This window comes from Moschus berezovskii, chromosome 4 (assembly GCF_049115385.1).
Source record: "Moschus berezovskii isolate FMDL1 chromosome 4, NW_MosBer_1.0, whole genome shotgun sequence".
NCBI lineage: Eukaryota > Metazoa > Chordata > Mammalia > Artiodactyla > Moschidae > Moschus > Moschus berezovskii.
In genome coordinates this window covers 77,814,896-77,839,992 of record NC_142463.1, presented here as the reverse complement: position 1 = coordinate 77,839,992, position 25,097 = coordinate 77,814,896, and the positions used below count along the sequence as shown (strand labels likewise).

General features: G+C 38.8%; 1 protein-coding gene across 3 annotated transcripts in view; it reads left to right on the top strand.

Moving 5' to 3' along the window:
* PLPPR5 (phospholipid phosphatase related 5) overlaps positions 1-17,456 on the top strand; it is a 137,637-nt gene extending 120,181 nt beyond the window's left edge. For 2 of the 3 annotated variants that reach the window (XM_055403656.2, XM_055403655.2), the window contains exon 6: positions 16,704-17,456. In XM_055403656.2, coding sequence (XP_055259631.1) covers positions 16,704-16,736 — 33 coding nt within the window. In that variant the 3' untranslated portion in view covers positions 16,737-17,456. Of the gene's footprint in view, positions 1-12,275; positions 12,413-16,703 lie in introns of all 3 variants that reach the window. The other variant, XM_055403652.2, reaches the window with a different exon arrangement.
* The last annotated feature ends 7,641 nt before the right edge of the window (positions 17,457-25,097 follow it).

The following is a 25,097-nucleotide window of genomic DNA, read 5'->3' as shown; positions in this document are numbered from 1 at the left end:
AGACAGGAGTTGAAGGGGATGACAGAGGATGAGACGGTTGGATTGTATCACCCACTCAATGGACATGAGTTTGAGTAAGCTCCAGGAGTTGGTGATGGACAGGGAGGCCTGGTGTGCTGCAGTCCATGGGTCACAAACAGTCGGACACGACTGAGGACTGAACTGAACTGAACTGAACAGAAAAGGAGTTTCTTTTCTTCCTTCCTTCCAGGGATCTTCCTGGGTCCTGCTGCATTCATTCCAGCAGCAGAGCACTAGGTGCTTTTATTTTTATCCTCTTGCTTGCCCTCTGCTTGTTCTCCCTCTTAAGGCTGAAGGCTGCCATTCAGATTTGCATAGGTAAGCACATGCAAATGATGTATGCTAATGCAGCATCAGTTTTAACTCATGCCAAACAACAAATCTAAAGAAACGGACACTATATGGCAAGGGAACAAAAACTGTTTTAAATAAATATAAGGATGGATGGGATTTGATAGAAAATGGAATATTTCCAGTAGATCCAAGAACAATTGATATCTACATTTTTTTTTTTTAGTTTTGTTAAGGCATGTATTAATAGAATAGGCTGCTGTAGCCACTTAAGGCTAATTTGAGATAACTCTAAGCAACAGTCAGAACTGTACATGGAACAACAGACTGGTTCCAAATAGGAAAAGGTGTACGTCAAGGTTGTATATTGTCACCTTGCTTATTTAACTTATATGCAGAGTACATCATGAGGAACGCTGGGCTGGAAGAAGCACAGGCTGGAATCAAGATTGCCGGGAGAAATATCAATAACCTCAGATATGCAGATGACACTACCCTAATGGCAGAAAGTGAAGAGGAACTAAAAAGCCTCTTGATGAAAGTGAAAGAGGAGAGTGAAAAGGTTGGCTTGAAGCTCAACATTCAGAAAACAAAGATCATGGCATCTGGTCCCATCACTTCTTGGGAAATAGATGGGAAAACAGTGGAAACAGTGTCAGACTTTAATTTTTTGGGCTCCAAAATCACTGCAGATGGTGACTGCAGCCATGAAATTAAAAGACGCTTACTCCTTGGAAGGAAAGTTATGACCAACCTTGATAGTATATTTAAAAAGCAGAGACATTACTTTGCCAACCAAAGTCCATCTAGTCAAGGCTATGGTTTTCCCGTGGTCATGTATGGATGTGAGAGTTGGACTGTGAAGAAAGCTGATCGTCGAAGAAACGATGCTTTTGAACTGTGGTGTTGGAGAAGACTCTTGAGAGTCCCTTGGACTGCAAGGAGATCCAACCAGTCCATTCTAAAGGAGATCAATCCTGGGTGTTCATTGGAAGGACTGATGCTAAAGCTGAAACTGCAATACTTTGCCACCTCATGCGACGAGTTGACTCACTGGAAAAGACTCTGATGCTGGGAAAGGTTGGGGGCGGGAGGAGAAGGGGATGACAGAGAATGAGATGGCTGGATGGCATCACCGACTCTGTGGACATGAGTTTGAGTGTACTCCGGGAGTTGGTGATAGACAGGGAGGCCTGGCGTGCTGTGATTTATGGGGTCGCGGAGAGTCGGACATGACTGAGCGACTGAACTGAACTGAACTGAGATAACTCTGAGAACTCATTTAATGGATAGAGCCAGGTAGAGGATGCTTTTTGAGAAAACAATTTTCTCCATTATTTTTTTTAAGGTTTATGTGATCTAATCATTTAAACCAAAAGTGATCCCCTTTTGCCTACAACATAGAAGGGAAAGTAATGCTAGAAAGAATTTACAAGATTGCAGATTAGTTTTGTACATCAGATCAGGGACCTTTTACTAGCCTGTACTACCCAAGAAGCTGGTAGTGTGAAAGCACTCCCTTATCAACAGAAGCGTCACTGGAGTGAAAGTGGTGAGCAGTGATCACAACTCAAAAAATCTAGAAATGGCATAAGAAGTGTGTAATATTACAGATGGAAATTACTGTGTTGTGTTTAATTCTCATGGCAACTGTGCTTCCCAGGTGGTTCAGTGGTAAAGAATCCACCTGCCAATGCATGAGACACAGGTTCAATCCCAGGCTCAGGAAAATCCCTGGAGAAGGAAATGGCAACCCACTCCAGTATTCTTGCCTGAAGAACACCATGGACAGAGAAGTCTGGTGGGCCATAGTCCATGGGGTCACTGAGTCAGACACAACTTAGCAACTAAACAACAATAATGGCAACTGTAATGGAAATTTATATGGATAAGAAAATTCTAAGGGAATTCATGGTGACCCAGAAAAGGCCATGCGTTGACATTTACATTGACTGCTTTGCCGATTAGAAAATGATAGAAATCAGAGTGAAGCCTGTGCTGAAATTTAGGCAGAGTTAGGGTGGGTGAAGGATGGAAAGACAGGCTTTTGCAGCTGGCAGTTTTGAGCTTGAGAGCTTCCCTGGTAACTCAGTGATAAAGAATCTGCCTGCAATACAGGAGCAGCAGAGATGAGGGCTCCATCCCTGAGTCTGGAAGATCCCCTGGAGAAGGGCATGGCAACCCACTCAAGTATTCTTGCATGGAAAATCACATGGACACAGGAGCCTGGTGAGCTATAGTCCATAGGGTTATAAAGAGTCGGACATGACTGAAGTGACCTGGCACTCACACATGCAAGCATCTTCAGTTTGAAACTTGGTGTTACTACATTGTAGCTAGTCAAACTAGGTGGGATTAGATGAATACTCCTCTCATTTTCTGAAAAATTGATATAATAATCATTTTCTTATGGAGTGATTGATGGGATTAACAGATCACAAATGAACTTCTTGGCACATGGTAGGTGCTTAACATTAGTTCCCTCCTGGAACAATAATGCTTCCCTTACTAGGATTTTCATTTTGTTTCAGGAGCTAGATAGGTAATAGATAGATAGAGATACACAGATATATACCTATCCTTATAGATACATTTCATGGATTTAAAAATTTATACAGATTTTCTATGTCATGCATAGCACATGTGGCAGAAAATATTATACTATAAAATGTTGCATACATTAGTGTCATAGCAACAGCAAAACAATCCTGTGGTTTCTTGCCAAAACAAATATGATTATACATTACGGTGCTGTCTGTGATAAATTCCTTTGAGGTTTCAAAATGTTGTGCTTGAATAATGATGGCAATGTATTTGAGATTCAGTTGCTTTTCTGGAATGCAAATCTTTGATTTACAGAGCTGCTGAACTGTAATGTAAATGTTATATAGGATGTTGTCAAAACAACTGTAGTGATCAGATATTGGAATAGTTAGTGGAACTAAATACCCTCATGTTTTAGGGCTTTTTTCTCAATCTAAGGTTTGAGTACTTATGAAAAATATTTGAATTAAATCAGTGTTTGCATGCTGTACTCTGTTCTCATTTGTTTAATTTTGCTTTAAAAGGACAATTTTAAATGGAGGCTTAAAAATTCCAACCTGGCATCAACATTTCAGTTTAGAAAAATAAGTCTATATTGATATTACTTTGCCATATGTCATTTTTTTCCTATTTGTGCTTCCATGTATTCATTATTTATTTCTCCACACTATTTATACATGATAATACACTTCACAAAGAATAAAAGATAGATTTTTTTTCAATCTTATCTAACAGGCCTTTTATAAAAGCCTCTTTTCAGTAAATTACTTCTGCTTATAAACAAGCTATCTCATCTAATTTTACAAATAAATAGAGAATTAATGACTACTTTTTTAAATTATATGATTTACATAGTCATTAGTTAAGGAGAGAATAAAACAATGATGGATTAAAAAAATCCCTCTCAGTGCACACATCGTTAGTTACACATGGAAAACTCCTCCTACCCATTCATTCTCCTCTTCTCTCAGATTAGTTCCCTTTTGCTAGATGGTCCTTGGGACTCTATGGAGGGCTTCAAAGTCAATATAGACCACCATAGCCCTATGAACATTTTTGGAGGAGAAAATGTAAAATTCTACTTGACCGAAACTAGGAAGATAAACAATGACCTCATTCCCTGTCTTACAAAACAACCACATTTTATTGTGGTTTATTATTTCTGTTAAGGAAGCAACAAGTTATTCAGGTATATTGTTTAAAATTTGAAAATCTGGAAAAGCAAAACACACATTGAAAGTATCCATATCCTACCACAGTAATCACTGGAAATACTTTGTTAAAATAGCCTTGAGGCCCCATGAGTGTGTGGGTGGGTTTGTGTGTGGTTGAGGACCTAACCGGTTGCTCCTTTCTGATCCTGCTTTTGCTCTCATAACAGTATGTTGTGACTATGGCCACAGGTCAATGAATATATAATCATATCAGGCATAACTGTAAAAGCTAAATCTTCAGTGAAAGCTTAATATGTGTCAGGAATTATGCAAAGAACATAACATAAAATATCATTTTAGTTTTTACAAAAATCATTTGAATGTATCTTATTCATATTTTACAGAGAGACTTAAAGAAGTAATTTTCCCAAGGTCATACAACCTATCTGTATTCTGAGACGGAAATACAGAACTGTATTTTCCACTTTTTATTTATGTTCCATGTTTACCACTGCAGAATTCAAAATAATAATCACTGTGCTATACAGTATTACAGAATTACATTGAAAAGTTTTCATCCATATATATTAACCATTACCTCTATTAGGCATAGAGAATGGCTTCCAATTCCAAGTTCCCACAATCATAAACAATACTGGGGTAAACATCTCTAAAATAGACATATCTATAAGTTCAATTAATAAATCTTTTTTAAGATATATTTATAGAAGTGGAAATGCTAGGGGAAAAAAAACGATGAGTACTCTTAAGGTTTTTGGTTTGATATCCCATGTTCTCTCCAACAACAGAGAATGCTCTTAAGAAAGAGAATTGTTCTTAATAATTTTCATACATCTTAAAGGTCAAAAATAAAAGAAGTACCTCATTTTCATTTGTATATTTTGAATATCTTTCCATACATTTATTTTGTGCCTTTCTTTTGTGACTGAAATAATCAGCTATTCATTTAATAACTCAATAACTGGGTTTCCCTGATGACTCAGACAGTAAAGAATCTGCCTGCAATGGGAGACCCAGGTTCAATCCCTGGAGAAGGAAATGGCTACCCACTCCAGTATTCTTACCTGGAGAATTCCATGGACTGAGAAGCCTGGTGGGCTATAGAGTTCATGGGGTTGCAAAGAGTCAGACATAACTGAGCGACTAATGCTTTCACTAACTGACAAATCAAATTCTAGGTACCACTTGGCCTTTAGACTTAATTCATGGAGTGGTTAATGGTCCTAAATTTTTAAGTAGAGTTTATTAAAGGCATAATTTACATCCTATAAAATTCCCTTTTATAACACAGTTTAGCGAGTTTTGACAAATGCCTACCATCATGTAACCATCGCCATATTCAAGTTATAGGACATTTCTACTACCCTAAAATGATAGCAAACTCTTGCTTTATCTCCTAACACCAGCAGTCACTAATATGTTTTCTGTTCCTATGCTTTTGCCTTTTCCAGGGTGTCATATAGACGGACTCACTTAGTATATAGCCTTTTGAGTCTGACTTCTTGCATCTTGTTTAATGCATTTGAGATTCATTCATGTTTTTACATGTTTTCTTTTTCTTCCCTTTTTATTGCTGAGTGGTATTCTGTTGTGTAATGTCTCTGCTTTTTAATACTATCTAGGTTGGTCATAACTTTCCTTCCAAGGAGTAAGCGTCTTTTAATTTCATGGCTGCAATCAGCATCCGCAGTGATTTTGGAGCCCAAAAAAATAAAGTCTGACACTGTCTCCACTGTTTTTCCATCTATTTCCCGTGAAGTGATGGGACCAGATGCCATGATCTTAGTTTTCTCAATGTTGAGCTTCAAGCCAACCTTTTCACTCTCCTCTTTCACTTTCATCAAGAGGCTTTTGAGTTCCTCTTCACTTTCTGCCGTAAGGGTGGTGTCATCTGCATATCTGAGATTATTGATATTTCTCCTGGCAATCTTGATTCCATCCTGTGCTTCTTCCAGCCCAACATTCCTCATGATGTACTCTGCATATAAGTTAAATAATCAGGGTGACAATATACCATCTTGACGTACTCCTTTTCCTATTTGGAACCAATCTGTTGGTCCATGTCCAGTTCTGACTGTTGCTTCCTGACCTGCATACACGTTTCTCAAGAGGCAGGTCAGGTGGTCTGGGATTCCCATCTCTTTCAGAATTTTCCACAGTTTATTGTGATCCACACAGTCAAAGGCTTTGGCATAGTCAATGAAGCAGAAATAGATGGATTTCTGGAACTCTCTTGCTTTCTCCATGATCCAGTGGATGTTTGCAATTTGATCTCTGGTGCCTCTGCCTTTTCTAAAACCTGCTTGAACATCTGGGAGTTCACGGTTCACATATTGCTGAAGCCTGGCTTGGAGAATTTTGAGCATGACTTTACTAGCGTGTGAGGAGTGCAATTGTGCGGTAGTTTGAGCATTCTTTAGCATTGCCTTTCTTTGGGATTGGAATTAAGACTGATCTTTTCCAGTCCTGTGGCCACTGCTGAGTTTTCCAAATCTGCTGGCATATTGAGTGCAGCACTTTCACAGCATCATCTTTCAAGATTTGAAATAGCTCAACTGGAATTCCATCACCTCCACTAGCTTTGTTCGTAGTGATGCTTTCTAAGGCCCACTTGACTTCACATTCCAAGATGTCTGGCTCTAGGTGAGTGATCACACCATCGTGATTAGCTGGGTCGTGAAGATCTTTTTGTACAGTTCTTCTGTGTATTCTTGCCACCTCTTCTTAATATCTTCTGCTTCTGTTAGGTCCATACCATTTCTGTCCTTTATCGAGCCCATCTTTGCATGAAATGTTCCCGTGGAATCTCTAATTGCTTTTGAACTGTGGTGCTGGAGAAGACTCTTTAGAGTCCCTTGGACTGCAAGGAGATCCAACCAGTCCATTCTAAAGGAGATCAATCCTGGGTGTTCATTGGAAGGACTGATGCTAAAGCTGAAACTGCAATACTTTGGCCACCTCATGCAACGAGTTGACTCACTGGAAAAGACTCTGATGCTGGGAAAGGTTGGGGGTGAGAAGAAAAGGGAACGACAGAGAATGAGATGGCTGGATGGCATCACCGACTCTATGGACATGAGTTTGAGTGAACTCCGGGAGTTGGTGATGGACAGGGAGGCCTGGCGTGCTGTGATTCATGGGGTCGCAGAGAGTCGGACACGACTGAGTGACTGAACTGAACTGACTGATTCTGTTGTGTGGATGTAACACCATTTTTTAAAATCTATTTACCAACTGAAGGCTATTTAGGCTGTTCCAGTTTTTCCAAATTATGAATACATCTGATATAAAACTTTATGCACATGACTTTGTATGAGTGGGCTCTCGGGCATGCAGGCTTCAGTAGTTGCAGCCCATGGGCTCAGAATTTGCAGCTCCTGGCCTCCAGAGCACAGGCTCAGTAGTTATGCTGCACAGGGCTAGTTGCTCTGCAACATGAGGAATCTTCCCAACCAGGGTTCGGACTTGTGTCTCCTGCACAGACTTCTCACCACTGACGTACCAGGCAAGCCCAAATAGGCAAGCTTTTTAAATAAGAAGTTTTAATCAGTGCCTGGTTGTATATGAACTTATCATACAGTTGATCCATTACCCACATCCTTTGATTCATCTCTGTCAGAGTATTAGGCTACTTATTTAGCAAATTTAATGTATTTTTAAAAGTTCAGTGCAGTTCAGTCACTCAGTCATGTCCGACTCTTTGCGACCCCACGGACCTTAGCACACCAGGCCTCCCTGTCCATCACCAGCTCCCGGAGTTTACCCAGACTTATGTCCATTGAGTCGGTGATGCCATCCAACCATCTCATCCTCTGTCATCCCCTTCTCCTCCCGCCTTCAATCTTTCCTAGCATCAGGGTCTTTTCAAATGAGTCAGCTCTTTGGATCAGGTGGCCAAAGTATTGGAGTTTCAGCTTCAACATCAGTCCTTCCAATGAACACTCAGGACTGATCTCCTTTAGGATGGACTGGTTGGATCTCCTTGCAGTCCAAGGGACTCTCAAGAGTCTTCTCCAACACCACAGTTCAAAAGAATCAGTTCTTCAGCCGCTCACCTTTCTTTATAGTCCAATTCTCACATCCATACATGACTACTGGAAAAACCATAGCTTTGACTAGACAGATCTTTGTTGGAAAGAAATAAATAAGAAGCCATTCATTAGATTAAAATATCAGTGTAAATCAAGGCACGGGTACATGGGTGAGTTATATTTCTTATCATCAGTTGTGATGTACAGTAAATTCTCTGTCCACGGGATTCTCCAGGCAAGAGTACTGGAGTGGATTGCCATGCACACCTCCAGGGGATATTCCTGATCCAGGTCTCTTGCATTGCAGGTGGACTCTTTACCATCTGAGTCACAAGGGAAGCCTATGGAACATGTAACACATATCAAATAAGAAACGCTCTGGTACATTTCTCAGGACGAATGAGTTTACAGTCTCATGAGTCTGTACTTTTAGATTTGTAAATAATTTTATAAGAACAGAGTGATGATAGTTATGTTAGAGGAGCACATAAAGGGTGACCTATCCAAACTTAGTGATGCTGCAACATCCTGCAAATACAGATCTGAAGGGCTGTTAGCCAAAGAGGGGAGAAGAGAATGTTCCAGACAGAGGAACCAGCTTACACCAAGATTTTGTTTGGCAGGTGAGAGAAGAGCACTAGGGCAAAAGAATTGAGGATGCATCAGAGAATGTTCAACTGGACTGCAGAATGAGTGTAATAGAAATAAAATTGAGAAAGAGTAAGATGAACTAGAGCAGATGAAAATAATGATTGGTTGGGAAATTTCCAGAATGGCCAGAGAAACTTTATTGTATGAGGGAGATAGGCCAGGAGGTAAATAGTGTTGGTGGTTGACAATGTAGTTGTGACTGTGGACTAAAAGAATTGGACAGATTGTTAGAATTAGGGAAGTTAAAAAACTTCAGATAGAGTCCAAGGATACCCACATCCACCAAATAACATGAACACATTCGTTTTAATAGACTTGCATGGAGTTTCATGTCAGTACATTGGGAAACTGAGTTAAAATGAAACATAAGTGTTTATTACAAATCTTCGCAACACCTTATGCCCCGTGAAGCTCTCGGCAAGGAATGCAATGTACAGCTATTCCCAGAAGTGTTAGAACACGAAGATTTTATTTTATTTTTTTGACAGTCATTCAATATTACTGCTCTTGTAGGCCATGCTCTTTTTGCCAGAGAAGTGGTAGCATTTTAAAGAAAGAATTGATTGTCTATACCTGACACTGCTCACATTGCTAACTAATCACTTTTCTACACCTCTTGGCCGTGGTTCTCAGACTGATGTAAAAGGGAATCCATCACTTGCAGCATTCAGAAAAAAGGCCAGACTCCTGGAATGCTGCCTCAAGAATCTGATCCAGTAGGCCTGGGCTTGAGCCAGGGGATCGGTAGCGTATCAGGCACCTCAGGTGATTTGGACATGTTGCCAGCGGTTGGCGTGGATCCAGCTGGGCCTGCAGAATTTCTGAAACAGTTTTCAGTATTAGCTGCACACTAGAATCATCTGGTGAGCCTTTAAAAATCCCACTGACCAGGCCACGCCTCATAGCAAATAAATCCAAGTCTCCCGAGTTGCCTCAGTATTTGTTTAAAGCTCCCAGGTGATTCCAACAGGCAGCCAATTAGAGAACCTGCACTCCTAAAGATTCATTGTAGAAAGGCTTAAGTTTCTTTAGCTCCTCGGGACTTGGAAATATTTCATAAGATCTATAGCTAATACTCCAGTAAAAGCTTGGCCTGCCTCTGGGTTAATTAGCTTATCAGAAAAAGCTACCTAGAGTTTTCCCCTTTCTCTAGGGAGGAACAGTTCTCTCGGAGAGTAGTTTTTAGCCTCTTTCTCCAAATAGTACCAGAAGGAAATTCCTGAGAAGAAATAAAACTCAGAGATATTATAAAATTCTAAATTGAAACAGAACCACCATAAAAAAAAAAAGAAAGAAAGAAAGAAATGGTTCCAAAAAAGTTGTCTTTCCCAAGAGAATTCTGATTCTGTCACCTTTAGCTTTTATGTCATCACATCTCCAACTTTTTAAAACAAGAAATTGCTTGGATGAACTTTATAGTGTTTCATAGCCTCAAGTTTGAAGTTCTCTAGTAATTTCTTCTTAGATGGACTTGAGATCATTTCTCTTTTCTGAAATACTCACCAACTTCAGGCTCTACCAGGAGGAAAACCTAATGTGACGGAGTTGAATCTTAGAGCACACACTTCATACATGACTGCTTTTCTTCCTTCTCTCTTCTCCTTTCCATTTTGCTCATCAGAGGACACAGTGAATGAAGGAGGAAGCAAAGAGCAAAATAAAGATGGCCAGTATTTGGGAATATGACATCCATCTACCTTCCCCTGGTAAAATGTAGGCTGTGTGTGTAACAATCGTTGGTTACAGGACTGTGATTCCTTATCCTAAATCATTAGTGCTAGTTGTTTCTCAGGATTAAACTATTTTATATTTTAGGAGAAAATACTGTGTATTCGGTTACACAAGCAGGATCTTGAGCATCACTTTGTAATCAAAGATGGATATTTCCACAGCATAGTTCAGTTCAGTCGCTCAGTCGTGTCCGACTCTTTGCGACCCCATGAATCACAGCACGCCAGCCCTCCCTGTCCATCACCAAATCCCTGAGTTCACTCAAACTCATGTCCATCGAGTCGGTGATGCCATCCAGCCATCTCATTCTCTGTCGTCCCCTTCTCCTCCCACCCCCAATCCTTCCCAGCATCAGAGTCTTTTCCAGTGAGTCAACTCTTCGCATGAGGTGGCCAAAGTATTGGAGTTTCAGCTTTAGCATCAGTCCTTCCAGTGAACACCCAGGATTGATCTCCTCTAGAATGGACTGGTTGGAGCTCCTTGCAGTCCAAGGGACTCTCAAGAGTCTTCTCCAGCACCAAAGTTTAAAAGCATCAATACTTTGGCGATCAGCTTTCTTCACAGTCCAACTCTCACATCCATACATGACCACGGGGAAAACCATAGCCTTGACTAGACAGACCTTTGTTGACAAAGTAATGTCTCTGTTTTTCAATATACTATCAAGGTTGTTCATAACTTTCCTTCCAAGGAGTAAGCATCTTTTAATTTCATGGCTGCAATCAGCATCCGCAGTGATTTTGGAGCCCCAAAAAATAAAGTCTGACACGGTTTCCACTGTTTCCCCATCTATTTGCCATGAAGTGATGGGACCAGATGCCATGATCTTAGTTTTCTGAATGTTGAGCTTCAAGGCCAACTTTTTCACTCTCCTCTTTCACTTTCATCAAGAGGCTCTTTAGTTCCTCCTCACTTTCTGCCATAAAGGTGGTGTCATCTGCATATCTGAGGTTATTGATATTTCTCCCAGCAATCTTGATTCCAGCTTGTGCTTCTTCCAGCCCAGCGTTTCTCATGATGTACTCTGCATATAAGATAAATAAGCAGGGTGACAATATTCAACCTTGACATACTCCTTTTCCTATCTGGAACCAGTCTGTTGTTCCATGCAGCACAGTAGAGTACAAATTGCCTCACAGCAATTCACCAATGGTGGTAAGAAACACCACCAAATGAGCTTGCACCGATAAAGAAACATTTGGGTTTTAAAGCTCATTTGGATATTAGAATTGTAGACTATAGCATCCTGAAATTCTGACCAATTATAAAAAACTTCTTTGTTCTCTCTCTTTTTCTTCCTTTTTTTTCACTTTTTATCTTGCTTCTGGCTTTTATGGACAACCATAATATGTTTGTGTAGAGACGAGGACCTTTGTGCATATCATCTCATTTAATCCCAATCAAAACCATTCAAATATGTATTATTATTTCCACTTTACAGATAAGAAAGCCAGATCTCTGAAAGATTAAACTGCTTGTGAAAATGTCAGTTGCTACAGAGTGCTTCAAACACTTGACATTCACACTACCTGACTGCTGCATCCACTGTGCCACACAGCTTCCTTACGAATAGAGTTGAAGACACAAATCACTGAATTCAAGATTTCATACGCACAGATCCCACTTTGTGTTTAACATAAAAGCTGATTGCTGATAGCTTCCAATTAAAAAACAAAAGCTGTTTATAATCATCCAGAAAGAAAGAAATGGAACAGTATTTAAGTTCAGCATTTGGTCCAGCAATATAACATCGTATTTTAAATAGACGAGTGCTTTATCCAAGTAAGTCAATACTTAAACACTGAAATAATATATAAAATACATTTTGTAGGTGTCCCGAATCCAACCCATTGAGAATGGTCAAGAAGAAAATTCACAGGGAAGGTCCTTTAAAGACCGTCTCGCAAGACTCTTCAGCTGGATAATGGGAATCAGCCACTGTGAACACCTTCAATTAAGGCAATAAACGTATGTGCGCTCGCGCGCACTGGTGTTAAAATTGAGTTGCAAAGCTAAGGCAAATACAAAAAATGTGTCCTTCTGTGCAAGTTTCATTATAACCAGAAGGGATCTAGATACTAGATCGTTTTGGTTATTATTGTTGTTTTTATTATTTATTGTTCAAATATATTTTGGTTTTTCACTCATATTTCACTCATTAATGGGAACTTAGCATTACTCAATCAAATAGCCCTTGATAGCAGAAAGTTTTTTTGTTTTCTTATCTGAAGTGCTGTTTTTGCATCTCCCTATATTTTTTCGAGGAAAAATGGTGAGTGGCAGATCTCACTAAGTAGCAAGTCATTGCCAAATTTTCATGTCATAAATAAATACCAATTTTGTTTTAAGTAACTGTAAAATTCCAAAGTATAATTTATACAAATGGGATATAGGATAAATAGAAAAATCAAGATTTTTTACATGGAATTAAAGCTTCGAAAAATTGACATACTAGGGAGAGTTTATCAAATTTAAGAATCCAAAGCTACTTTTCAGAAACAAGTACTTATTTTTCCATGGGACCTCTGCACTCAAGGACTGGATTCAGAATTTTGCTCACTGACTTGCTGTGGACTTGAATGAACACTTTCTAATGGCTATAACATATTCTAATCTTCAGCTCTTTGGACTCAAGCTCTGTTAACTTCTCTGTATGCCTCTGTGTGTGTAATTGCACTGATGAATTGTATGACCACTTTCTTCTTAAGACTCTGAATTAAGCTTCTGTGCATGAATTTTTAGTTTGCCTATTGAAAGTTTGCCCTGTCTACTACTGAGATTTAATATTGCATGTAAAGAATTTAACCAGATTAAAAGGTGAAACCCCTTGTCACCTAGTTTGACTCTTAGGGAGTCCATTCTTCAATACAGGTGAACTGAAAATATTAAGTGCAATTCTGATCTTTTTAATATTACTAAAAAAATGCTGATGGGGAAGTGAGCAACAGCATAACTTCCTGCATAAGAACCATAACATTTGAATATTTCAAAGCATGCATTTACACACATGTAATTGTTATAATAGAGAATCATAGAGTTTTATAGATGATAAGGATTTTAGTTTGTCCTTTCTCTAGATCCTTTCAGGAAAAGACTATTCCTGTGCTAGAAGAGAATTCATGTTATTTCTTAAAGCCTACTGAGGTTAATAGCCCATCTCCTTCATTCTGTGGTTTGGGTTTGTTTGCTGTTAGTGAAATTAATGAACAGATGGCCCCTGTGCTCTCTACACTCCTTTGATGTACTTGGAAACTATTATTAAATTTCCCTTTAATGTTTTCTTCCCTACACAGTCACTTCATTGTTTTCTTTTCATCTGTTTATCTCTCTAACTACCACCTTTAAGTGATAAGTCCTGAGCAGAATCCTTTTAATTCCAGCCAAGTAGGTAAAGCTATCTCAGAGGTTAGAACTTAAGTGTGATGTGAAAGTGTAAGGGTGCTGATTAGATAAAGCAGGCTTTTCCCCAGAGCCCTGGGATCTAAAGGTGGAGTCAGTCTGGAACCAGTTACCCTTGAGTTTAACCTGGTTATGACTTAGCATAAAGAAAGGGGTTTTATGCTTGAAATTTATAAGCAGTGAAAAGAAGATCTAGGGGTCACCAAAATGTGCTTTTAAATGGCAAAACCTAGATCTTAATAGCTCGCTTACGCTTATCTGTGCAATGCCTTATTTCTAAGGTGACCTTTTATCCGTATTTGGGATAGACCCAGTTTAAGCCACAATGGGAAGCTCGGCTGGTAAAGAATCTGCCTGCAATGCGGGAGACCTGGGTTCGATCCCTGGGTTGGGAAGATCCTCTGGAGAAGGGAAAGGCTACCCACTCCAGTATTCTGGCCTGGAGAATTCCATGGATGGTATAGTCCATGGGGTCGCAGAGTCGGACACGACTGAGCGCTTTCTTTTCACTGTCACGCCCAGGTTTGATGAAAATGTATATGCTCTGCCTACAGTCTGCACGTTCCCTACACTGCACATTCTTTGTCACTCTCCAGCTTTTTTACCTGTCACTTGGTTTTCCCTCTGCTTGTTTTCTCCCTTGCACTGATTACCAGTGATTTGTTTCTGTTACTTTCTTTGCTTTATTAAGGTCTTTTAATACAGTAAGTCCCCTACATATGAACCTTCAAGTTTCTGATTTTCAAAGATGCAAATGTGCGTTCTCATGTCCAGTCACATGTTAGTTTGTGTGTCTGGCGTACATTGTCACGTGTGTGTATCCTCTGCAAGTGGTTGTGCATTTGTGTACTTTATAGTACTCTATAGAGTACAGAAGTACAGTTTCTTTATTTCAAGCCCAGGATGTCCAGAAGCATTGGTGATGTAGCTGGTACTGCTAAGAAGTGCCAACTGTTATACCATACTACTATACTTTTCAAGGTACTGTACTGTAAAATTTTAAATGTTTTCTTTATTTTTTGTTTTTTATGTATTATTTGTGTGAAAAGTATTACAAAACTGTTACAGTACAGTACTATATAGCTGATCGTGTTATTTGGCTACCTAGGCTAACATTGTTGGACTTATGAACTCACTCTCAGAACAGAACTCATTCATTTGTGTTGGACTTAGTGTATTTCAGTTCTGCTTTCCAAGGAGATGGTTGTCCCCTTCACTCAGGATCAACTTTAGTAAATCTAATGAGCCTCGTGGACATTATTATTTAGGGTAAGAGAACATTGATACCTAGGCCAGCAGCCTTTGGAGCAACATCTGTTTTCTCTCCTTGTTTAAATCTCCTTTCATTTCTTTCCAGTGTCACATCTTCACTCTTTCTTTACCCACCAGTTGCCACAGACTGATTAATCTTCCATTATAACTTAACATCTTTCCAGAAATTACTGTGTGCTGGGTCCTGTCCAGAGGAGTGACACTCCTATCAGTTTTGTACTGAAAGACTGTGTATTAAATTGTATTTTTTCAGTTCACAGATTTCAAGTCCCCGTGGGGCCACTAGAAATAAAACTATGATGTACTGTTTCCACAGTTCTTATGGCTTTTATTCTATCATAGTGCAATCTGTAACTCTGAAGGATCTCTTTTGTCCTAAAGGCGTGCTTGTGCTTTTGGAAGGAATACTCAAGAAAACTTAGAGATGAGCCACTGAATTAGTCAACATTTTTATCAGGACTTTTTTTTTTAATGGGAAATTAAACTTTCTAAGGACTTATCAGGAATTAGTAAAAAGGTCTGCATGCTCTGGTCACTACTGATTCTTACTGATAAACTGTTTTTCTCTAGTTGGTTGAAGTGGATAAGACCTAGAAAAAAATGCCTTAAGCAGTCATCAGTGATATTCTTCTAGTTGTGGTTAATATGCCTCGATTCAGTGAAAATGAATTTATTCACATACATTCAAAAAATGTTTTAGCTATTCAAAACACTTTAACTTGTAAAGTGCCACACATACATGGAAGAAATCTCATGGCATGTGTTCATTATGTGAAATTCTATTTATGATATCTTTGACTTATAAAGAGTCAAAGCTATAATGAAAAACATTCCAAATATGTAATTTGATGGTAAAACCCTTTTGTAATGCTGCTATTATTGGTTTGGGCTGTCACTTATGTTAGCTTCTGACATGACCTATATGTAGCATGATTAATTATGTCATATCGATTTCCACTGCAGTATTTCAGCAGCCATATTGCATGTCCATTTAAATATTAGCCATTCCACAGGGTTCCTTTGTACACAATTCAGTTGTTTAAAAAAAAATGTAAAAAAGTCTCTACAAAGAATTCTCTGGTTGAGGTAAACAACAGAGATTGCAGTCTGTAGTCTGGATTCATGCATCAAAAATGAAGTGTTTAAAGTAGATCTTTGTCAGCTAGCAAATGCCATTTCAGTCTGAACATTTCACCACTCCTTCTATGCCATCTGTCTCACAGGGAGCAATTAATCTGAAACTCCAACATGCAGCATTAAAATTCCATTAACACTGAACAGAATATTAACATGTCTGGCATTACCATATTTATCGCTCCAAATTTCAGTGTTAATTTTGAATAAGGCAGGTATAACACTTTCCTCTATTTGGTTAATTAAGAATATTGGATAAAATATATAATTAGTAGCTAAATTGATATAATAATATATGCAACTCATTTGAATAATGCTGAATGTTTTTGCAATTTAAGCATATCTGGGCTACAATTTTATATAAGGCTACTGATTATTTGTAAAAACACCAAAATCTTTTACAAAGCCAGTTTTCCCAAGACTCTGACTTCGTAATTCCTTTCTCTTTTTGCAGAACCACATCACTGCCTTCGCAGAAGTCACATGATATTGAAGCAAATGGTCTCTCACTGCATTGGACATCATCCCTTTTCACCAATCATTCGTAACACCGAAAGTGTGTTTGATGACAAAAAAGGTTTATAAAGTTGTCTAATCATTTTTATAATTTAAAAATCAGTGTCAGCTTATCTGTTTCCCCCACTAGACTGTGAGCTCCTCAAGGGCAGGACTGTGTCTTTCTTCTCTGTCTCCCCTAAACCTACAACAAAGCCTCACACAGAGTAGGTAGGTATTCAATAAAAAAGTGATGACCAATGAACAAAAATTAATTCTGAAATAAAACATTCATTTTAATTTTTCACAGAATCACTGAGACTAATTGAAAAGAAACCCCTACCCAAGTCATATCAGTGTGAGAAGTCCCCCCATTTTGAGCTAGTTAAGCTTTTTAATTTATCATGTATCTTCTATTTGGCAGCATACCATATTTCATTCGAAGTGGACTTTGAAAGTCATGGGGGTTTTTATTTCATTATTCAGCATGACCTTATTTCCATTCTAACAGATTTCAGTGTGTGAAATTACTTTACTTTTAGAAAGTATGTTCTATACTAAAATAATGTTTGCACATAATATTATGCTATATTTCACTTAAAATACCATTCATACTATAAATTCTAAGACTGGTGCTTCTGCTTTTGAAGGTGAAAATGCCAATTTTTACTGTAATAAGTAATGTATCATAATTAAAAATTATTTATTTGGATTTTTGTTCCTGACAATTGTGATTTAATTGTTGACTTGTAGTTTTTGAATGCAGGCAGTGTTTAGAATAGTCTAAGTGACTGAATCCAGCAATCGTACCTATTTATTGAACAATTTTCCACAGATAACCATCTCAAGAGTGGTCAAAGGCTCCATTCTTTGGCTAGTCAAATTTCCACATAATTTAAATAGAAAAGAATCACCCCCAGACAATGCAGATTAAATTTTATAAATGCAAGAAATATAGTCAATGTATTTTGCTTTGCATATTTGTAGTACTTTATAGTTTACAAAATATACTATACTTTGTTATTTCATCTAATCCTCACAATGAAAAAAAGTGAAAATGAAAGTTGCTCAGTTGTGTCCAACTCTTTGCGATCCCAAATCCTCACAGTAGCCCCAGGTAAACCATTAAGAGTATGATTTTAGTGTTACAGATGAGAAAAATAAAGACAAGACAGGGTAAATAATGTGCCCAACTCCACACAACTAGGATGAGGCAGTTAAAGTTTAAATTCAGATTTAGCATTCTTTGTAAATATGCCACAGCTATCATATCATCTGGACACATCGAGGCCTTTCATGGTCAGTGGAGTCCTGGGCAACCACCTCTATGTGAAAAAAATGAAAAAATGTCAAAGTTATAAAAGTTTTGTGGTATTAGTGTTTTAAGAATAAACTTTTCAAAATACAATATACTAATCAATTTATAATCTTATTTAAAAATAATGTGAAGAATCTAGATGTGAGGTCTTTGTAAAGTCAAAACCTCAATCAGCTGTCTCTCCTGCAACCTTCACACCCATGCCCTAACCCCACCCCTCAGGAGAGGCCCTGAGGGGCATCCCTTACATTGAGCATATGGAATGAAGAACAAAAGTTATAAGGAAAATAAGTTGGACTATGACAAAACCATTCAACATATTCCTCAACAATAACTGTGATTTTCAAAGCTACACAGTGTAGCTTTGTCTTATGTGAGAAGTAGTTAATTGACTGAAAAGATTCTTCTTAACCTTGACAGAACTAAAGGAAATAAATTTTTACCTTTTTATGCAATTTTAACAGAAATCAAAAAGAAATCAAAGCCTTCTCCACTACTCTCAAAATAGACATCACTTACTCTTTTCATCACTGTAGGATTTAAACTACTTACAGTAGGACCAGAAAAGCAGAAAATTCCTATTTCTACCTTTCCGACTTCTCTAGAGAGTTGAGTTCTGGAGGAAATTGAGAATACTAAAAAGCTTGGAATGCCTTGACACTCTTTAAAGATTACTTTATGGCAGTAAAATAACTGGTGGAGGATTCACTTACTGGAAATAAAAGTAGAGGAAAAGATCATAATATTTTAGGAGGCAGAATTACCGGTAAGACTTAAAGAGGTCTGTTTTCTCAGTTCTAGCATCAGTCTTCAGGGAATCAGTTACACTTTTCTTGTTGGATATATATATATATATATCTTTGTACCTTGCTAAACCTGGTCTGAATGCAGGAGTTAAAAATTCCTCAGAAATCCAGATTTAAACCAGTAATGTCATCTGTAAATATAAATGTCATGGACCCAAGATTGTATGATGAATGATCCTGCCATGAAGGAAATTCAGAAGAATAAAAAGATACACATGCCTAGGGCAAGAAGTCAGCAAAGAGCCCTTAACCATGATGCTGTTACTGAGAATAATGAAAACACATTTTTTAAAAAATGCTCATTTGTAAATATGTATATGTATAGACTAGTAAAAGCAGGCAAACACATCTTTCTGATAAAGACATCTTTTTATTCTACTTACTTGGGGCCCAGGTCAGTATAAATTGGTCAGCCTGAAAATTTCAGTAGTCTCTGTTTGCATGGCAGAAATTCTGCACATGTCTTATCTGATTCCTAAGAGTATCTAAAAGGATCTTTTATGTTAAAAGAGAGGTGAACCTTCTTTGACAGACTTTGTCTATTCCACTTCTAACTGGGCCTCTCTTTTCTCAGGATCTATCCTAGCCAAATATCTCAGTTACATTTACCATACAGTTTCCTTTGTGAAAGAGCAGTAGGGGAAGAAATAGTTCTCTGCAATGAGTTGTATTTTTCAAATAAAATATTAAAAATTAAAAACATTAAGTATCGTTTTTGTCCCCTGCATTAATTCTTTCTTGAGGGTAGAGGAATAAAGAATGCTTGCTGTCCTAATGGAAGTCAGATTGCCATAGGGACTAGAGAATGTTTGGAAGGACATCACGTGGTTCTGATTGGACCAGTCCTTTGGGCAGATAAATGACCCCCTGCATCCAATGGGCCATCCTGGGATCTCATCAACTTTCTTATTTACAAATCACAATCTTCTGGAGACAGCCTGAGATATTGAGCAGGTACACAGTCTACAATATACTCTGCCTCCTACATATGAGCAAGGTGCTGAAGAATAGCTGTATTGAGTTGGCCAGACATTCCTTCATATTTTTATGTAAGTTGGTTTTAGTAGTGCTTAGTTATTTTAACTAAGTCTGCTAGATTGTATTGTTGACAGATGTTATATCAGCATGCATTTTTGGAAAAAACATCAAAATTGGTGAATTTTTGTGGAGTCATTTTAATACAGAAGATGGAAGGGAAAACATTTCTGACATATTATGCTTTACTATTTCAAGTTAGGTAAAAAAAACTGAAGTTCAAACAAGATCTGCATTGCATGGAGAAGATGCTGTGACAGATTTGAATGTGTTGAAAGTGGCTTGTGAAGTTTCATGCTGGAGATTTCTCACTGGATGATGCTCCATGGTCTGGTAGACCAGTTGAAATCAATGACTAAATCGAGACATTAATTGAGAATGGTCAGTGTTATACTACACAGAAGAGAGCCAACATACTCAAAATATCCAAATCAAGCATTGAAAATCATTTGCACCAGCTTGGTTAGGTTGACCATATTTCCATATGCTATACTCCATTCTGAAACATAACAAAAATGTTTTGTTTTTAAAACAAATTGTTTAGGCAATGAAAAGCAGATGCTGTACAATAAGGTGGAACAAAAGAGATTGTGGGGCAAGCAAAATGAACCACCAACAACCACACTAAAGGCCAGTCTTCAACCAAAGAAGGTGATTTTGTGTGTACGGTGGGATTGGAAATGAGTCCTCTATTATGAGCTCCTTCCGGAAAACCAAATGATTAATTCCAACAAGTACTGCTCCCAGTTAGTCCAACTGAAGCAGCACTTGCTGAAAAACATCCAGCATTAGTGAACAGAAACCATAATCTTCCATCAGGAAGACCCAAAATAACAAGCTTGCTTTGATGACCAAGCAAAAACTGCTGTACCTTGGCTTGGAAGTTCCAATTCATCTGCTGTATTCACCAGACATTGCACCTTAGAATTTCCATTTATTTTGGTCTTTACAAAATTCTCTTAATGGAAAAAATTTCAATTCCCCAGGTATAAAAGGAACCTGGAACAGTTCTTTGCTCAAAAAGATAAAAAAATTTGGGGAAGAAGGAATTATGAAGTTGCCTGGAAAATGCCAGAAGGTACTGGAACAAAATAGTGAATATGTTGTTCAATAAAGTACTTGGTGAAAATGAAAAATGTCTTTTATTTCTACTTAAAAATCAAAGAAACATCTTGGCCAACCTGATAAATAACCTTGTTCCTGCCTCTAGGTTACCATTTATTAAATTTTTATTGCATGCTCTAAAAAGTTGTCCTGGACAGATACCAAGTAATTCTATTTACACCTTACAAACATTGATCTCACATTTGGCAGGCATTGTTTATCTAATGAATTTTGTGAGTTAAGTTTCTTTATAAAACATCAATTAAAATTTCTTCCAGATTTTCAGTGAATGATTCTCTTCTAAGAAGAAAATATAAAAGTATTCAATTTCTTTTTTTTCTGTCCCCTTCACTTTAGATTATAGCTGAATCTTGGTGTGATAGAGCCTCAGGACATGGTCAAGGTATAATAACAATTTTGCTCTCCCCACCCCAAGATTTGTGAGCCATGGATGTATTGTTGTTCAGTCATGTCCTACTCTTTGCAACCCCATGGACTGCAGCAGGCCAGGCCTCTCTGTCCCTTGTGTGTGTGTGAGTCACTCAGTCGTGTCCGACTCTTGGCGACCCCATGGACTGTAGCCCACTAGGCTCCTCTGACCATGGGATTCTCCAGGCAAGAAAACTGGAGTGGGTTGCCATTTCTCTGTCCCTTACCATCTCCCAAAGTTTGCCCAAGTTCATGTCCATTGCATCAGTGATGCCATCCAGCCATCTCATTCTCTGATGCCCTCTTCTCCTTCTGCTCTCAATCTTTTCCTTCTTCAGGGATTTTTGCATTGTGTCAGCTGTTGACGTCAGATCACCAAAATACTGGAGCTTCACCTTCAGCATCAGTCCTTCCAATGACTGGATGGATGGATTATAGGATCTAAATTCAAAACTCACATTGCCATTTTCAAATCTGTGGCCTTGCTCACAAGGATCTCTCATAAAATGAAAGAGATAAGTGGGTACACAATCACCTCCAACCATCAGACAAAAGCTGAAAGTTCACATCTCAAAGATGCCAATAATTAACAAGGGTGATTCTTACTGATGTCATCTTTGACTTATTTGTTATTGTTTACTTGCTAAGTTGTGCCCACCTCCTTTGCAACCTCATGGACTGTAGCCCACCAGGCTACTCTGTCCATGGGATTTCCCAGGCAAGAATACTGGAGTGGGTTGCCATTTCCTTTCCCAGTGGATCTTCCCAACCCAGGGATCGGACCTGCATCTGCTGCTTAGCAAGCAGATTCTTTACCACTTTCATATTATTGCATTTATAAGTGCATTTTCATTTTGCACTGAAGCACTATCATTTGTAGAAAAGGGTAAAAAAAAAAAAATTTCCCAGGAGTCAAAACAAGTGTATTTTTAAATTGCTTCTAAAAAGAGAAAAATGCTTTCAAAAATATTGAGACATTTTGAATATTAATCAGGTTTCCCTAGAAGTATTGTTCTTGCTCAAGAAGGCCATTCAACCTTCATTCATCCAGCAAATATTTGTAGAGTGATTTTGTACAACAGATAATTAGGAACATGCTGACTAAACAGTGGTTAGAAAGAGAGACATGGTCCCTACTCCTCCAGGTTGGATGGATCAGCAGCAGTGACATTAATAGTGTCTTAAGAGACTATTTAAAGTTAAGGGGGAAAACTGGCTTGGAATTTACCAGCTACCTAATCTCAGAACTAAGCAAAGGATATTTTTATAGATTACAGCGACAGCTAAATTTAGTAATTTTTTAAAAGTCTCTGCCTCTATAAACAACACTGTACTATTTAAATAATCATTCAACGAGCTTTAAAAATTTCTAAATGCTATAATAATAAGCAAATACTATTCTCACAAATCTATGGTTCAGCTGAGCTCTTTTTCTAGTCTGAGTTGGGCTCATTCTTTAATCCATGACCAGACTGGCAGCTCTGCTGATCTTGACTGGACATTCTCCCATGTATGGGGGCCATCTGAATATAGACTAGTCTAGGATGGCTTCTCTTTGGACAACTATATCGTCTCTCAACTCCTTCAGACTAGCTAAGCTCCTTCACACAGGGATAAACAGAGAAGAAGCATGCAAGAATCTGGCACATTGTCAATTTCACCTCATTCATCTGGCCAAGGCAAGTCCCAAGGCTGGCCAAGTTCCAAGGGGTGAGAGAAGGGTTACAAAAGCACACTGCAGAGTGGTAGATGCAAAGATGAATGGAGAACAGAGACTCTACCACAGATTTCATGCAGCTAGACCGAAAAAATGTTTAAGCAGTCCCTAACTAATTGAGTTACTCAAGGTGAAGAGTATGGATTTATTCTGATAAGCATGAGAAACTCACAAGTAACAACAGAGAGTAAGCTTATTGTATCTGAGCCAGAATGACCACGTCCTCAATTTCCAGCTGTCCCTGAAAAATGGTTTTGAGATAAACTGGCTAGAGAACTGTCCATCCAGAACTTAGCTGAAAGCAATGGGGAGCTTGCAGAGTCTCCTAGGTTTCCCAAGAAAGGCTTCCTAGGTTTTTTTGTATTCACAAAAGAGGGCAAGAAAGCAAGAGAGAGGAGGAGGAAAACATCTGAGCATAAAGAGTAGGAAAGAGATTGAAGTAAAAAAAAATAAAACCTAAAAAAAATAATAATTGAAATATAAGACCAAGCTCTGATACTTTGATTGATTGTGTGTGTGCATGCATGCACACAAACATGCACTTGCTTTGTGCAACTCTGGTTTTCAAAACTTCAGTTATCATGGTAATGCCCGGCTGTCTAAATCAGTAGAGCATGAGACTGTTAATCTCAGAGTCATGGGTTTGAGTGTTATGTTGAGAGATACTTGTTTGTGGAGTTGGTGGCACATTGGTAAAGGATCCTCCTGCCAGTGCAGGAGACTCAGGAGACTTGGGTTCAATTCCTGGGTCAGAAAGATTCCCCTGGAAGTGGAACTGGTTACTCACTCCACTATTCTTGCTTGGAAAATCCTGCAGACAGAGGAGTCTGGCAGGCTACTGTCCATGGGGTTGCAAAGAGTCAGACACAACTGAGAGACTAAACACGCACATGGACTGGATATCTACTCGCTCTAAATTCACACATTAAAACCTGAATCCCCAATGTGATAGTATTTGGAGATGGAGTATTTGGGAGGAGTAGTAAAGAACTTGCCTGCCAATGCAGGAGACTTAAGAGAGGAGGGTTCAATCTCTGGGTCAGAAGGATCTATTGGAGGAGGACATGGCAACCCACTCCAGTATTCTTGCCTGGAGAATCCCAGGGTCAGAGGAGCCTGGCAGGCTACAGTCCATAGGGTTGCACAGAATTGGACATGACTGAACTGACTTAGGACACGGGTAGGCTGTAAGGATGGAGCCTTCTTGATGTTAGTGCCCTTATAGGAGAACTCGCTTTCTGTCTCACTACTCTCCACCATGTGAGGATACGAGAAGACAACTATCTGGGAACCAGGAAGATAGCACTCCTCAGATTCCAGGTTTGCAGTTACCTTCATTTTGGACTTCACAGCCTCTAGACCTGTGGAAAGCAGTGTTTATCATTAACGTTTGCTTTTACCCAGTTTATGTGTGTGTTAGTCGCTCAGTCGTGTCCGACTCTATGTGACCCCACGGACTTTAGCCTGCCAGGCTCCTCTGTCTGTGGGAATCTCCAAGCAATAATGGAGTGGATTGCCATTCCCTTCTTCATACCCCATCTATGGTACTGTGTTTTCGCAGCCCAAAATACACATGGTTCAGGTAAACAACACCACTAAGTCACTTCAGTCATGTCCAACTCTGTGCAGCCCCATAGAAGGCAGCCCACCAGGCTCCCCCGTCTCTGGGATTCTCCAGGCAAGAATACTGGAGTGGGTTGCCATTTCCTTCTCCAATGCATGAAAGTGAAAAGAGAAAGTGAAGTCGCTCAGTCGTGTCCGACTCTTAGCGACCCCATGGACTGCAGTCTACCAGGTTTCTCTGTCCATGGGATTTTCCAGGCAAGAGTACTGGAGTGGGGTGTCATTGCCTTCTCCAACTCTCCCAACAACAGAGTTCAAATTTTAGGTACTGGTTGGCTTGAAGCTCAGCATTCAGAAAACAAAGATCATGGCATCTGGTCC